General features: G+C 34.6%; 1 protein-coding gene across 1 annotated transcript in view; it reads right to left on the reverse strand.

The window, feature by feature from the left end:
* GRIK2 (glutamate ionotropic receptor kainate type subunit 2) overlaps window positions 1-18,221 on the reverse strand; it is a 417,871-nt gene that overhangs the window by 132,506 nt on the left and 267,144 nt on the right. The window contains exon 11 of the mRNA XM_064447555.1: window positions 15,234-15,457. Within this exon, the coding sequence (XP_064303625.1) occupies window positions 15,234-15,457 (224 nt within the window). The remainder of the gene's footprint in view (window positions 1-15,233; window positions 15,458-18,221) is intronic.

Here is an 18,221-nt window from a genome sequence, read left to right on the forward strand (position 1 = left end):
TGGGCTCATTCTAAGGTTGTACAAGAAGTTTGGCATTTCTTTTCAATATTGCAAAAGCCTTCTTGACAGCAGATTAGTTTAACATTGAGCACCACAGCAAAGGAGTTATCTAGTTTAGACTGCATAATAATTCATTGTTGCCCTTCACTGTATATTAAATGTCACCCATCAGAATGACAGCAATAAAAAATTATTACACTAGAGTCACTATCTAACAGAATATCAATGGATGTGATTTTTACACACAGAATAAACCACTGAATATTTCCAAGAGTAACATAATGTTTCTTTAAGTATGTAAAATTCTCAAAATAAAACATCCTTTAAATAAACCCAGTACATTTTATAAAATTTAATTGTGGTTATATGGGGTCATGTGGAGTACTTTGCAGTATTTATAGTGAGTATTTTATGCATTTACATGGCACTCTGATACTAAAAAGTTTTATCATCACAAATTAACACCTAGAGAATTGTTGTTTTATGCGTTGGTTTTTTTTTTTTCAAAACAAGAATCAAACCCTTTTCTTTTTTACTATCTGTACATTAAGGACATCACCAAAATCCAGAGAGATGTGAAATGGAATTCTTCACCAAGAATTTCCATTTCCTGAGGAAATACAAGACTGTGTGAGAACCTCTGTCCAATTCAACATGTTTTTTAAACATATTTTGGAAATGTTACTATTCTCATCAATTTAAACAGAGCAATCACATGCTTAAAATTTAGGACAGCTTGGTAAAGCTTGGTGAATGGAGATCTTTGATCTGATGTGAAATAAATAAGTAAATAAATAGATACACTGACTTAAAAGAAAATCCACAGTCGGATTTAAGGCACATAAGGTTGCCTTTTGCTGGCCTGTGACTCCTAGTGGGTGTCTGAATAAACAGAATAGCTTTCAGATTTGGAACTTTAACACAGGTTTACTAAATTGTTTATGATTTTGTTTATATATTGAAAAAAGATCTGTATTTAAGGTACTTGATTAAAGTCTCATCAAAAATTTTCTATGAATAGGAATCCAAATAATTCTATGAGCTTCTGTGGTTACATCTATAACAGTCAGTGAAGGGAAAGACTCAGGTTTCAGCAATGGCACGTAATCGTCCACAAGCTCAACTTGTTAGCACATTCCCATTAACAGTTTTGGCCTATGCTACTCTCAGATAATGTCTAGATGTGGTTCAGAGAGACAGAATGCCACTGTGGGTGGCATAAGTGGGATGATGGAGCATTTAGTCATATGAAACATAGACCACGCCATGTCACTTGTCCTCTGGGCCAGAAAGAAAGCCCTGGACCCTAGTCCTCGAAAAGTACATACATAGTCTTTGGGATCCACTGTGTTACTATCAAAATCAGTGAGAGCTTTCACACTGACTTCTACAGGAACATGACAGGACAGTCATTTACTGTCTTATTCAAGTTGACATTTGATTACGAAATGTTTCACCCTTTCTGATTATTCCATTACAATTCTCAGCTGTACCAGTAGTTGTACAAATACTTCAGTTACTGCTAATAGAACGCACAGCCTTTCTTCAGGAAGGACTATGGTTAAAGGAATTCAAACGCATGACTCATTTTAAGCTTGCATGTAACTTCACCTGAGCTACAAGGGGTCTACCTGAGTATCTTGTGTGAGCATAGGGACTAGTGAATGGCAGCTCTACACCATGACAGTGGATAAATACTTGAAGGGTTTTTTTTACTTACATAATCTAGAAATATTTCTCTTACCTTCAAACAAAAAACTAAAGCCTGGATCTGAACTACCTGCAAAACAATCAGCTGGGTACTAACAAGATACCAGCGCTTCTTTTGTTGGTAGCTCTGACAGTTAGGAACTCCCATCCTCACACACTCACCACCCGTGCACCTCCTTCCTAGCATTATCAATGAGCTGGAATTAACCCATCTACCTCTCCAATTTGATAAAACCTTGCAAGGGTACTGAGTATATCAGGTCTTGCCTCAGCTCAGGATTTCTTCCAGACTATGCTTCCAAGAAATTAAGATTCTAGAAGTAGTATTTCAACAGTGCAGGGACTACATCCAAACTGATTCTGGACGTATGTAATAAGTCATTCTTTTCTACAAAAACAGCCTATGGAAACTCCTTTTTCTCTCTTTTCCCCTGAGGAAGAACAGTTACACTAACCTTTTCATTACCAAGACCACTAACTTGACTTCATTCTGCATTTAACCCTGTCAATTTGACTCAAATATTCTGCTTCTAGTACCACACAGCCTACCTGAATCCAATCTATTATCTTCCCTCTGACCAGATTGCCAAAACAAATGTTTGTGACTTAAAAAACATCAGAGGGATTCAGCTGCCTAAACACCAATGTCTCAGAATTTTCAGATTTCCCAACATATTCAAGATATCTTTAGGAATCTAGTATATGTGATACAGGACCTGCAGGCCACTTGTATTTTTCTGTAAAGGCAGTTAGAGCATGCTCCTGTCCTATGTACCTGCACAGCCTTCCATCAAGTTTCAATACTTACAAACACACAAATTATTCTGAAATGTAACTGTTCAGATTTTCTTCTTTATTTGTTCTTCATAACCACCGCTCTTCCCCAAGAGAAAGACAAACTTGGAAAGTTATTTTAATGTCATTACTATAGGCCAACCTATGCAGTTATTCCACCAGTGTCATTTGAATCTCATCCAGACTTTGTGTGAAAAAAGCCTCAAGGCCAAAATCAATACCTGTCTTTCAAAATCCTCCTCAAAATTCACTGTCTTTATAATGTAAACAGTTGGTCCTGCCCTAAGTAGCTGATGAACTATGACTCCTGAACCTGACTATGTAAGAAAACAGTCATTTTTCACTTCATTTTCTTCACACCTCATAGGAATTTTCATCCTGTTTAACTATTTAAACTATTTAACTACTCCTTTTGAACTGTGAACACTTTAAAGCAAGTATCTGATATTTGTTATGTAACAAGAAGACATGACCCTGCTTGGCAATGCTCTCTGAAAGCTGTCCTGTGTTACAAGAAAGCCCAATTAAGCTTTCCATACCAGCCAGGAATCTCCACTGCCTTCACCTGTGGAGTCAGTTACTTTTGTGCATAGAGGCACACCACCGCCATCTTCCTTGGTTTTGACATTTGCTCTTGCACAGGCACAAATTACTATACAATATGAAAGTCAGAATGATAAGGAAGATGTTACAAACATTAACAATCCCCATCTACATTTAAGCTGGAGGCAGAATTGGGCTTCTAGCAGCAGCAGAACAGAAAGATATGAGGAGCCCCGGTATCCATCTACCTAGGAACTTTATCTAATTACAGTTACATTTGAAGCAAGGTGAAAATTCCTTTCATTCCAGTAAATGAAGGGCACACTGACCAAGATTTTGACATGATTAACTACTCACTCTCCTCTAACTAATGCCCATTTAGAAGAAGGGGAGACCAAGAGAGAGAAAGTAAGAGAGAAGTGTGTGGAGGATAAATATGACTAATTAAAAGCCTTTTTCAGATATTTTTGTAACTTGACATTAACTTTGCCATGCTTTGTGAGCACAGCAAAGCAGTATAATGTACAAAATCCTGCTAACTGCTTCCATTTTTCTTCTGGACAGGGCTCATTGGTTACATTGTGTCAGCCACAAAACCAGAGAATTTTCTAAACGGTGGAATTCTTTCACAGGAACTCCTCTGAACGTCCATCATACTACAAACCTTTCTAATCTTCACTCCAAAATATCCACCAAGAAAAGTGCTCCAAAACATGAACTAATTGCTGTGGTACCTTTTAGCTGAAAACTGTCATATATCACTAGTGATGGTACTCTGGTACAAAAACACTATATCTCTACTTCAAAAAAACCATAAGTTAATACCAAATAGGCATCATATTCTGTGTAAAGCTAAAGCAATTTCTCATGGGGAAGGACAAGGTCTTCTTTAAAGTTCTGGGAGAATGGAAAGACTGTATAACCTTCTTCTGCTATCTACCACCTCACTATTTACCACATGAAAATTTTCCGTGCAGCATTCCTACTCCACATAGTTGAGGAAGGAAGCTGAAATGGAAAGAGGCAGCAGCTCTGGCTGGTTTGCTCTCTTAAGTCTGGTGAAATTATATGAAAAAAATCCCATCAAGCTGAAGTAACATAGCCTTCATGATTCTCACAGCTAGAGGTTATCTGCTTAAGTCTTTAGACAAATCCTGATTGGGAAGTGCAGGTGCCACACATATCTAATGGCCACACAAAACAAAACAAAACAAAACAAAACAAAACAAAACAAAACAAAGCAGTATAATGAGAGTGAAGTGCTAGAACAGGCCTATTTAATAAAAATTACTTATATTTAAACTCTTCTCTGATGTGCTGTAAGAATGATTAATGATGAACACGTTGATATTTTAAAGGTTTATTGTTTTCTAAGAATAGTAATTATATCCCTTAGCTGATGTGGGATTTTTAACTATGATGCTGAAAATTTTCAGTATTGTATAATTATTTCCCTGTAAGAACGATAATCTTGTTGCTAAAGATAGAAGTTCTGATAATACTATAATAAAACCAAAAAGGCACTCACCTTTGCGCCTGAAAATGCATGATTAGCTTTACACTAATTTCACCATCATTAGAATTAACACGGGGTGATTTCTATAGATAAAACAGAAATGCTTGGAGGACACACTACTGATTTAGTTTCAGCATCAAAACCAATTACCATACTTCTTTTTTCAGGCTGATTTCTGGTCAAGCTCTGTTGGTCCTTAAATGATTACTACTCTCTAGTGAGTTAGAGACTAGAGGGTTGTATAAGCCAGGTAAACTTCTGGCTAACAGCTAAATCAGAAAGATAAGCAGGAGATAAATAATTCTCATACTTCTGCCTACAGGAACTTGTAGGGAACAATCTTACTTTTCTCCAGATATTAAAAGATATTTAAAATCCAGATATATTCCCTATTCATTTCCTTATTTCTCTTAAAGATATGTTTCTTTTTTGAACTATAATGTTTATCCACAACCCAAGCCTAATATTTTTTTCCTCCGAGAACAAAATGCTCTATCTTTCCAAGAGGCAAGGTTCTGGTAAGTTTATTTTGGTTTGGGGTTTTCTTTCTCTGCTTTGTTTTTCCTCCAATTTAATTCTATTTACATATTTTCAGAATAAAATGGATAATGATGATTGAGAGTCAGAGAAGTTTAGGAAATCTGTTTTCAGCTAAATTTGCAGAAACTAAATTATTTCCAGTTCTGAAGTCAGAAACTGATAATTAATTACAAAAAAAAAAATTCACAACCAAACAAAAAACCCACCTTATATTCTAACAGACATTTTATACCACTCCAAATAACTGGACATTTGACTATTCAGTCACAAATATCTAAAAGTAGCCTAAGATTGTAGATCTCCATTGTTAACATTACACAACAATACAAGATCTGTTTTAGAGAATAAAAGAGTAACATCAAAAAAATCCTTTCTTTACCCAGGTTTTCCTATCCTTCAAATAATCCTGAAACCAAAGAATTCAAAGGAGAACTCTGAAATACTATCCTACAGAAACTGCTCTTCCTCTGAAAATCTGTAGCAAGGATTTTCTTCTAGGTTAATAACCATCATATCATATTGGCTGTGCTTCCAATGGTTTATGTTTCCCTTTCATTTAGATGATCTAAAGAAATTAATTGCATATGGGTCCACATATTTAGCAAACAAATAATGCTCATTTTCATATGTTTGGCTCATATAGCATAAAAATTGCCTTTCAATCTTTACAGCCACTTTTTCTCAATATTATTATGTTTCTAGGCCCTCCAGAAGCAGGCTAAGTAGAAATCACGACTGCTAATGGTAAGTTTTACATTCTATCACTATAACCCTTACATTTTTCTTGAGGAAACCTTTCCCTGTTCAGTCAAGGTGTTCCAAGCAGGATGCATATGTGAAACGACTTCAATAAATAAAATACCTCCTACATCAGCTTTCCTGTTTTGGTTTTGGGGAAGAAAAAATCCACAGCTCAGCTGTTGACAGAATTCATCTTCTGACATACCAGGCAATCTTTAAATTCAGTCACTGATGTTAATGGAAAAGGAGTCAATCAGTTAACTTGGACACTTTAAAATTACCACTTGTATCCAATTATTAACAAAATCTTTTTACAGCACTGTAGTACCTTCTTGGATTCTCACTAGATTCCTGTGTTTTGTTCTTTAGGTTGGCGGACTATATGGATTTGGCCATCTCATGAGACAACTGCTGCTATGCATTATGGTGAGAGATACAATCTCCTTCTCCCCACTAATATAATACATGCCAGAGCAAAACATATGCAAAAAACCCCCAAAAATAAAGAAAATAAGCCTCCTTCCCCCTACTCCAAAAACATAAGAGAGGCTGGTCTTTCTGAAAAGCATAATTTTATCTTGAAAACACTCAGGTTCATCTGTAGAGGACCCCTTCTCTATAGGCACATTTAACATTATTCCATGTTATGATTTGCTAAACAAATATACAAAGTGTCAAGTCTAGACTTGCATCTTCTTTTCTTTTCTTGTCATGTACTGGGAAAAAAAAAGTTTTGACAAAACAGAATGAAATGATCCAATATCAGAAAAGAATGATCAGCACTTTTTCTGGACACTCTCAACTTTTTTTCAAGCAAACTACTTCATAGAAGCAATCTAATATTCTTCTCATCTAATGTATGTGCTTGCAATTAGCAAGAGTTGTTAAAAAATAAGGATGAACAACTGTGCATGTTACCACAGTGTGAAGATCTTTAAAAACTAACTTAAATCATTCCTCAGACTGTTTTTTATGTTTGTCAGCAAGGTCTATGGGATTATTTGGTAATGGATGGTAACACAGTACATAGAGACTAACAAATCACTGCCCATTGTAGATACGAAATATTATGTTGTGTGATGTTATAGAACTCTTGACAAAACAGTTTTCAGATATTGACCTATAAAAATTATTTACCCAAGGCATTTGAAGACACAAAATGAGGTAGAAGAGATCTGCCTTGCTTGTAGTTAAACCCAATTGAAGACAAATACATATTTCTTATGAGAAATGTCACTGTTTTGGCTGCTAAGATACTTTCAAAAGCAAATTCCATAGTATGTATGTTTACAATATTTTTAGCATGGTCATATAGTGTGCAAAAAATCACATTAAACTGCGCATGTAAACTTAAATATGATTATATGGACTAGGATTACATGTGTGTGAAAATAAATTGCAATACATAAGGCATAATACCTTCCAGCATCTCCCAGCTTGTTCTAGAGACGAAGGGAATGCAAATGCAATTATTAAACTGTCGCAGGTGGTTTGAAATAATGATTTAGATAAACAGTGAGTGGCATTCAGGCAGATGTCTAGTAATGAGCTGTCTGAAACAGAATGAATCAAACAGAAAAATTCTAGTCAGTCAAAACTCAAAATGGAAGAAGGCCAGAGAGTAAACTCATATATCAGAAGCCATTCAATGAAAACTTAGGAGATTTTACTAGTAAAGATGGTTTACCCAGCTGAATCCTCTCTAAGAGCTTTAGTGAAAAGCCTTTGGATCCTAAGATACAAGGTACAGTTAAGATTCAAAAGGGTATATAAGATCCCGACATATGTGGGCAGTCAAATATTCAGTGTAACATGTAAATGAGAAACTGAAAACAAGAGAAATCATGGTACGAAAACATGAGTTTTGATACTACTTTCCACAAATACCCCTCAGACTCTATAAAAGGTTGTGTTAGAATGTTCCATCAAAATGGAAAGGAAATATACGTTTATAAATATGTAACACTTGTATGTAACAAGGCTTAAAAAGTAAAGTCAGAATGAGTACAGACAGAATGAGCTGTCCACCTAATTGGAGATAATGATCTACCTATAGCTATTTAAAATTTCATTCCTGGCTTTGGACACAGGTGCTTAAGTAAATGAGAATGAAGAGATTTAATTGCTGGTAGTAAGGGACACCAAATTCCTTAAGGATTAACAGTGTTATGATTCAGTTCAGAGATTCAAAATACCTAGGTTCTTGGATAATAAGTGATGAATTGAAGAACCTTGTAATGGCTTTCAGGATAACGAGGGAAAAAATAACAGAAAGGATGGAAAGAGTTTTTAGGCCATCTTCAATTTTACACAGCATAGGGGTACTACTATACTCTTCATTACAAAAAAGTTTCCATTTTCTTATGTTAATCTACAAAGTAACAAGAATTAACATAAAACAGACTGCTGGAGTAAGTGCTACAAACTGATGCAATATTACAAAGTGTTCTCCTTACGGCAGAAGTCACCAGACTTACTACTTTTTGCCTAAGAAGGCCCCACACACTTCTTAACTCTACAGAAGGCAAAGTTTGGGTAGACGTACACACACACAAAAAAAATCAGTTTCTTGACAGAAGAATCCAGAATTGACCAGGTGTGTTGAAGTGAGCATGTTTTTTCTTCTTCAAAGTGCATATGGAGATTTAGCCAATGTAGGTGTACTATATCATCTGTTGGACTGCTAAGGCAGGTGAGTTATGAGTTCTTCAGCCATTCTCAGTTAAAACTTTTCAGTTACGTCTGATGCATGGTATGTAGTATCCAGGATGTCAGACTTATCTACCACCAATATAGCAAGGCTACAGAATACAGCTTTTTTCCCCCTAAAATCTAAGAAGGTTATTTATGTTGAAAAAAGTAAAAGATAAGAAGTTTTATCTTATGGTAATCTCTAACAGTATTCTAATAGAGGCTATTATGTAGATGCTGTGCTTGTATGTAGACTTGGAGACCTCTTGATACTTTTGTCTCTCCTTGAACAGCTGAAGGAGACTGAGAGTATTCAGAAGTGATTCAAGAGAACCCTGAGGGGTAAGGATGAGGAGTCCATACTGAGTTGTTTATTTATATATTAGAGATTCTATAAACTGACACTGAACCCAGATAAATCTCTTGTGGAGGAGGTCAGAGAGATCAAAACATCTCTGTGTCAAGTTGCAAAGTGAGAGATTGCTGCTTAACTCATTGCTATACAAGTCTTTCTCTTAGCCATATATCCTCATCCACAATATTTAGACATTATAACACTGTGATCTGTGTCGTAGCTTCTCAAAATAATTACACAACTTAGATGATGACCATAAGAAAGCATTAATTCCAGTATGTTTCGCATTTTTTATATAGAAAAAAGATGGAGCATAAGATCTGTGTGCTGACCGCAGAAAATTAAACTTAAATGCTATTACAGCGATTATTCAGATTTATGGTAATGTTGATGGCATACAGCACAGCAAACTCCCATTCTATTTAACCAATTTAAAGCTGTCATCCACGTTTTGTGAAAAGTGACATTCAGAAATATATCAGCATATTTGAAATATTATGTGCAAGTCTTGCTTACAACATTTCCAGTGACTCCTGTCCAGGAAAGATGACTACTACATACATTAATTGCTATAACATATAGTAGGACACACTAAGTGAAAAACATGCACTTAATAATTTGCTTATAAGTGCAAAAAATTAAGATATAATTGAGGTATCTTCTTTACATTAGCCTCAGTTATTGAAATTCTATTTAGATTATAGAAATCTAAAATTAAATTTTTCCAGGTCTGATGTAAAGGAGAAGAAATTTAGATCAGCAAGTAAGATTTTTAGGAAGTTCTCACTTAATACTATGATTTCTTGGTATAGCTACACAAACATATCAGCTAATAAAAAGCTAGAACAGCCATCAAAGAGAGAGAAAAAATTCTTGTCATGTAATCTGCCTGGTTCATTTGACAAAACCCCCAGTGTCCAGAGGCTGGCACAGTTGCTCTCTGTTCACAAGAAAGATGATCTCTAGCATTAACAAGGATTTGCTTTTCAACTGGAAAAATTATATGAAAAGAAGTAGACTATACTGAATCTTTTGGAAGCAATCAACTAAGGGTCATATGCTGCAAATTGGTTTAACAGAATTAAAAATCTCTTAAATTTGAAACAATTGTTACGGAACAGTTTCGGAAAGTGTAAATTCTGGCATGCTTTCATCCTTGTCTATTTACAGAGTATTTTATGGTCAAGTGACAATATCGCCACTTGCATTACAACTGAGGCAAAACTATCTTAAAACGGTAAGATGGTAAGAGAAGCAGATTTCAGGGTTGCCACTTGGATTGCCCTATTGGATGATGAATCCATTCCTGAAAACACCTCATAACATATGCTGTAGTTCTCTAGGGAGGCTTCAGGAGAAAAGGTACTCATAGGAAGAGTGCTTGTTAAGAAAAAGGGCAAAAATGCTGACTTCCAACTTGAATAAATATCCACATAGAAATTTAGTAACCAGAGCTTCATAGTAACTGGAAAAGTAGTTCTCTCTCATTCTGCCATTAATTCCTTTCCATCAAGATAGTCTCCAAGTAGTAGTTTGAAAATCAATCAGACAAGCTCAAGGACAGAAATCAGCTGATCAAGAAATATGAAATAAAAATGAAGACTGATGAGATGTAAAAGGATATGCATGCACTCCAGAGAGAGATAATGCTCAGGCGTCTGTTCAAGTCTGAAGCAGCAGGCTATTCCTAAGCTTCTTCACAGAGAAGATTAAGATAAATGTGTGGAGACATTTTTAAACCTCTTGTCTTCTTTTATTATGTTTTATTCCAGCTGGTAAGGGAAATATATAATTTGGTGATGAAGCAATGTTCATTGTGCTTTTATCACTGCTTACAAGGAAATGGAAAAATAGTTGATACTAATTGCTCTGACAGCTGAAACCAGCACAAGGGCTTGACTTATGAGAAGTAGGATAGCAAATTCTGCTGAAGGGAAGCAAAAGCAGGAAAGTCCTAACATACAGAATGTGGTACAAGCAAAGGTGAATCAAGGCTTTTAAAATGATAATTCATGATTCGATATTAGCAATTAGGGCAATGAGCACAGTTTAATGTATATTTACATAATATTCACTGATACTCCAGACAGCTCAGTAGAAGAAGCGTAAGAGCTCATTAGTGGACCATTTTATCCAAGGTAGTTTACCTGCTTCACAGCTGATCCATAAAGGTGAAGCATTTGCTAAGGCAGGTGTATCTCTTCCAGTTATGAAACAGATCACTTAAGAGTAAACTGCTTTATGACAGACGGACACGTTCACAGCAAACAGACCTTACTACACAGAGAAATACTTCAATGTGCAGGAAATAACTTGAAATCCAGTAAAGTGGGTGAAAAATGATTGGATAAAAATATTTAAGGAGCTTAGCCTCCAATCTGTGTTTCCACAAAAGAATCATGAAGACATGAATGTTTAAAGCCATACATAAAAGACTCAAAAAAAATATAATACAATCATGAGGAAAGCCAGCTGAAGATTAATTTTGAAAGGCATTATTAGAACACCTATGGAAATCAAATTTATTTAGCATTTTTAAAAGTATGAAACTGATCTCTTCATATTGCTTATGCAGAATAGGAAGTATCCTCCAGTTATCAACATATCAGATTTTGCAGAGACCATAAATAGGACACAGGTGTTTTGTAAACACAGACAAATGGAAAAGAAGGGACAATATGTTTATGAAGTTGGTATACAACACTGTAAGAAATCAACATGCTTCTTAGAAATGAAACAATGTTTTGCACCAACAGACAGAAATGAAAAGAAATTCCACTAATTGAAATTTTTCATCGGAAAATGTTGTACACTTGACAGAACTCCAAAAAGGAGTTGGCACACTCCAGTCTTAGTTTTCCTTCTAATCACATGTAAATTGTAAATTTAATGGGGATTCTAAATCAAAGAAGCAAGTAAAGGCAGCGGCAAAAAGGGAAGATACCTCAACTGGAAGGCAAAAAGACATCAGATGACACAAGACACTACTAGCAGTGACACAAAGACACTGCTAGCTACCATCAGAAACAGATCTACTACTGTTGCCACAAGAGAAAAAAATGCTGTATGGCTTTCTTGGTTCACAGAAGTGATAAGCTTAGTGTCAAGCAGACTGGGTTTATCTATCAGTGATCAGTCTGTAAGACAAAGGAACTTTCAGAGACTAACCACCATAACTACTTAGATTCACAACAATCACAACAAACAAGAGGTTGTCATATATATGGAGAAATCACAGCCTACTGTAAGTCACCACAAAGAATGACAATTAAAGAAAACTCTGTGTACAACACATACATGTGTTCATCCTGTCCAAATGCAAGATCTGTAACGCCCACGTAAATAGATTACTTATCATTTGGGGGGAACTACAAGAGGAAAATGACATAGAAAAACCCTCCAGCTAACAAATAAATCACACTTGTAGCTTTTTGTCTTGTTGAGTATGCAAAGATTCCAACCCCTTTTGTCTGGAAGGAAAATGCAACACTTTTTCAAATACAGGAAAAGACTAATGAAGATTTATATTGCATTTTTCCCCCATTTATACCTAATATGTTACTCTATGAAAGTCCTTTCAGCAATTCTCTCTCAAAGATTCTTGAACCTTTTACTAATTTCCTCATCTTTCCCTAAATAGGACCAAACCACTAATTAGTGGGTGAAATCCAAGTACCACAACAGAACTATGCTTTCCATTTTCAATGTACCAAGATCTTACATTCCAACACTGTTTGGAAGACGTAGTAAAACAATAAAGTCACGAAACATTTGACAAAAAAATGGAAGGTTTAAATCTAAAAATAAATATTCTACACTGAATACTCTGATGAGCTGTAATTACAAAACATCATATCATAAAAGACTTACTAAGTGCTGCTCCAAACATAGATACACCTTATTATGAAACACATAGTAATTATTATGAAACACCGGTAGTTAAACACTCATTATGGAAGGATTGTTATGAAATAGAAATCTTCTTAATATGACACTCTAGGTGGAACCTATTAATTTAGTGGCATACAGTCCAACAGTTTCATGACACCAGGACTGAAAAATACCATCATCAGCTGTGCAATACCTAACTTATAATCTGTACTGAAAATACATAGTCAAAACTAAGCTGCAAAGTCCTCTTCACTACCACGCTGCAGTTAGCAGTATCTCCCTTTACATGACGGATGCAATTTGTGAATTATATTGACAAAAGGCTCTTTTACTTTTGACTCAAGTTCTTTTCTCTCTTTATTACTCAGCAGGAGATTACAGTTTTAACTTAGACTAGTTTCCCTATATGAACTATAGTGTTAGAAAATGCTATCACATACTATTAAGTCATTTGCATTATGAATAAAATCTGTAGATTGTCTTACATAATCCTAGATCTTTTATTTCTAAACGTGTTATCAATATTTGATGGTACAAGTTAAGAGGTATTGAAAATCTCTAGATTTGAAGGCTGATATAAGCTTAGGCGTAAAAAAGGTATTTTATACAACTCTACAAAAAACCAAACTCCTCTGCTCAGTATAAAATGTATTTCATATTGCTTTACAATGAAGATAAGGAATTTATGGTGCTGTTCACAAAAACAGACAAGTAAAAACAAAAATCAGCAATACTGGTCTACTATGTGGCGTTTCTGTTTAAAAATAAACATTCTTTTCAGTTCTGCTAGTGAGACCAAGTGACTGAATAGCTTAATTTACAAAAGACTTAAAGAAAACGTATCTTTGCTACAAATTATGACAAAAAAACATTTTCAAAGCGTATGTAAGAACTCAGCCTAACCTTATGGGGAACTGCCTGTCAAAGCACTATGCTTCATGCTGAAAATGTCCTTTAGTGAAACAATAGGGTTAAAACTTTTGGACACACACAAATATTTTACATTGTTTCACAAGGTAACATTTGTGATTTATGCTCAATGGTGATTTTAGATGTACCTGTATCACAGGAGCACGAGAGGAATGAGTTTACTCTGGTTATATGGTCCACTAAAATGTACTGTTCTATCACGAAACTTTCAACATAAGTCTGGCTCTTTAAAGCAGACTTTTAAGGAAGGCACACAAGTGATGTTATTCATTATAGAATATGTTTCAGTGTTCTCTGTATTACTTCAATCCTTCATGTACTTTATGTATGGGTGATCTTGCTGAATTACTTTTAAACCTGTTTCTAAAAATATTACCTCTCCCCTTAGTAGAGGAATAACACAACTTCTCTAAAATGAAGCAGATAGTATCAAAGGATGGAGAACCCTGATATCAACTACAGCACAATAGGAAAAAAAAAAAATAAGATTCTACTTGTACCACAGAATGAAATCATAGAAATCTTAAGGCTGAAGTGAGATTGCACTATCAAATCAAATATATGCTTCTAAAAGTCATTGCTATGGACAAAAAAAAAATCTTATTAAAGGGATAAAAGACAATATAGTTTATATGTATTTGATTAAAAAATATTTTAAAGTGACTACTAGGAGGAATCTGCAAAAGAGATTACATTTATACCCCGGGAATCATTGATTTACTGTTCTGAAATTTTTTTTGCTGTCACAGCAAAAGTCAAAGTTACAATAGGTAAGACTATATTTCTGTGAGCATCTGGAGTCAGTCCTAATTACTTATCAAGGAAATGGTAAATATTATGGGAATTTTTGACAAAAGGTATTTTCCTGCTTGTCTCTGTTGAAGAAAATAGATAAAAAAGTGAGCCCTATATATCAAATCAATTTGTAATTTAACAATTGTTGTATTGAGTTCCTTAACTCCAAAAGCTCAGTTAAATATGCTTCCAAATATATTCCAATCTGGGATCTTAAATTATGTGAGGTATCTCAGGGATTTTACCTAGCACACAATTAAAAACTAAATATTGTTAACCTACTTCTAAAATACTAATCTATATAAAGTAACTTGTTCTGTAACAGGTAAAGGCCCAATTTGGACAACTAGGATTAACATGGGCAGCTAAGTACTCAAAATTAGATTAAGCACCATAGCATCAAATGAAATCAGGCTAACAAAATCAAACATGTTGACCCGTCTTTCTAATCACAGCACAATTCTTAAACCTTCTAGTGTCCCTAAATTTGTGAATAAAAGGGGAAACTAGCTAGCATATTCAGGACCTAGTGACATAGCACACTGGAGACTTAGTATAGCAGTGGAGAAAATTAATAGTGAGAACCCTCATCATTAATTATTCTTCTGTACATCATGAAGTTAAAATACAAGAGTATGAAAGTAAGAAATGTTTTGTGACTTTTGACAATTATTAGTAAGAAAAAGATAACAATTGCCAAAAAAATCACAAAAGTTGACATGTTACCTGGCTATGACAAAGAGCACACAACTGACACCCAAGTAAGCCAGCAGAATATACATCCAGATATCAGGGGAGAGAGGATTCAGGAAGGAGAAGACGCCCGGGTTTGTACCATTGGGCTTGCGGTACAAAATACTTATTCCAAGAGTCATAAAGGGCTTGGAAAAATCGATGACCTTCTCTCGAACATAGGTAATTGCCAATGGTGCAACTGCTAGGTCAGCTTTCTGTTAACAGAAATACAAAAAGAGAAACAGGCTATAAGTCAGATGAAACAGAAGCAGACAATCAGATTAGGCAAAACACAAATTTCACATGGAAGAGGTTTGTTTTTGTACTAGGCAGGCTGAAATTTAAAACTCTCTTCTCCCTATAAGCAAGGAAATAGATTTATTCTACTTCTTTGCTAAACTGACATAGCAGCATTTAGAGAAAATTAAAAGTGCTGTTCCAGGGATAGAAGCAAAGAAAAATACTGCAGCTTGCAGAAAAAACGAACATCCATTACCACGTCTTTTAAAACTTTTAAAAATGTACATACCAACGTATGTCTTCTCTTTCCTGTGCTCTTTCGAAACTATTGTATTTGTGAAGCAGATGTGAATATGCTTGTGCAAGTGTAGGGAAAGTGCCAGGAATCAGTTTTGCTTATTTTAACATAAAAGTATTGGTACAAAATGAAGAACATTTTAAAATGGGAAGTGCTACACCTGAAAGGTTGCTATGGAAGTAAGCTCTAACAAACGTACAACTGTCCTTACTAGTTTGCAGAAATCAGTATGAAACTTGTAGATATCGTGTAATTAAAAAATTGCAGCATTTAAAATGAAATAATGCAACAGAATGTATTTTGTCAATTTACATTTAGTTTAGTTATTACGGCAATAATTAATAGGAGATCAGTAAATGGTCTATACTATTTTTTATTTAAAACAATGGAAATCAGTGACAAGAAATCTACAGCATCTACTTTTTAATCTCTGTCAACAGGTCTTGAAAGACTACTGTGTATGTGTGTATGTGTGTGTGCATGTACATGTGCATGTATGAAAGAGTGAGAGGTTATACAGTACAAGACTCAGCAAGCTGTAAACTAAGAATTCCTTGTTGATTTATTGTTCTGTTGATTTATAGGACACCATTTCACTGAAGTTTTTTGCACCAACTTTGTTTCAATCAACAGTTACACAAATTGTATGTAAGACGACCAGAGGCAGTGGACTATGAAACTACACTTAGCAGGAAGATGGATGATAACAAGTTACAACAATAGAAAATCTCAGCCTTAATTCTTATCACTTCACTCCAGAGTTTCCCACAAAGGGCTCTTCTAATGGTTAGAAAAAGGGCAAACTGCCAAAGACAATATTTACAGGACACTGTAGATATTGTGGGTCAGGACTCAGGAAAGGCAGAATGCCCCCTTAAAAAAAATAATTATAATAGTACTTAATTAATATGTTACAGTTCTTTACAGCTATCACACTCATTTTCCAAAATTATATTTTGGTACCAGAGATGGTTACTAAACATGAAAATTACTGGACACCATGCTGAAGTGAAGCTTCCTGAAAAAAAATAGAGAGGTAACATTGATTTCTTGTTTGTAGCTAGCATTTTTACCATTATATTTTGCAGAATTACTGCAAATCTTGGAAGTGGTTCTTTTTCCAGTTGTTAACAGCTGTATCACCTAGATTTTCAGTTACTGCAGTCCGGACAAAACAATCCTGCACTTTTTAATATTTACATAAATTCTGTTCTCAAATATATGGGGTTTTATCAAATTGTTTCAGTGAATTAATTTCATCATGCAATCAAGTTTGACTTGTGTCAAATTTGACTTGCTCCCTCTTTTAGTATCACTTTGTTATTAATCATTTTGATTCCCTTCTAAAATATCGCAGATGACAATTTTTAATATAATTTTTATGGCAGTAGATCACTGCAGGATATACTACACCTTATTGAAAAACACTTTCCAAATCTTTCATTTCATCAGCTTAATTAATTAATGGGATAAACCCCATTAAAATGTACAAAATCAACCTCTTGCACATTCATCCCCTTTAGATGCATTTTGATGCAGCCATCACAAGGACCAGACATTATTTTAAAAAGAATCAACACACTGAAATTCTCAATTAATCATTAAATTCAAGTGTCTTAGGCTTTAATTAAGATTCATCATTATTATAAACAATTATAAAAATGGTCTTTTTAGAGAACATCATATATGAAATGAAAACAAGTGTTTTTATATTGGATATATTCTCAAAACATTATATATCACACAATGGTTTACATGTGCCATAATTATAAAGGAACGGCTAACACAGTACATTTTTTATTACCCAAAAATATTTTCACAAATCAAAGGAAGAAAAATATCAGCAGTGTTTTTATGCCGTAGATCCTAATTTAGTTCTGTTTTGCCTAGGGTATATGTAAGCTAACTCATTTGAAAAACTTGTTACATTTATTTAAATTCAACAAAGCTTATCCAAGCTCCAGGCATTATTTAAATACTGAAGATACCAGGATAAACTTATTAATAATCAGCTTTAATAAAAATAAAATGCAAATCCTAAGGATGAGATATGTGGTGGTTGAGTTAAAATCTTTCTGCTTCATTCTGGAAGATGAGGATCAACAGAGGGGTACAAATACAATGAATAAGAACACAAATATAACAAGAAAAAACATCGACCAGCATGACAGGCAGATGTAGACAAATTCCTAGCCTAACTACTGCCCAACTAAAAAATGGATATATAGTTAAATAACAACATTTATGGATGACACTAAGTTATTATTCAAAGCAGAAGGACTGTAAAAGAATCGCTCTATGTCAACCTGCACAAAAATAAGTGGAAGACAGTAAATAAAATTTGCTCAGAACAAGAAACAAGGAAATGATTCCTCACATTAAGTATAATTAAGCTGTAAAACTCCTTGCTTTAGGAACCTGTGGATGCCAAGATTTTGAAA

Source organism: Phalacrocorax carbo, chromosome 3, assembly GCF_963921805.1.
Source record: "Phalacrocorax carbo chromosome 3, bPhaCar2.1, whole genome shotgun sequence".
NCBI lineage: Eukaryota > Metazoa > Chordata > Aves > Suliformes > Phalacrocoracidae > Phalacrocorax > Phalacrocorax carbo.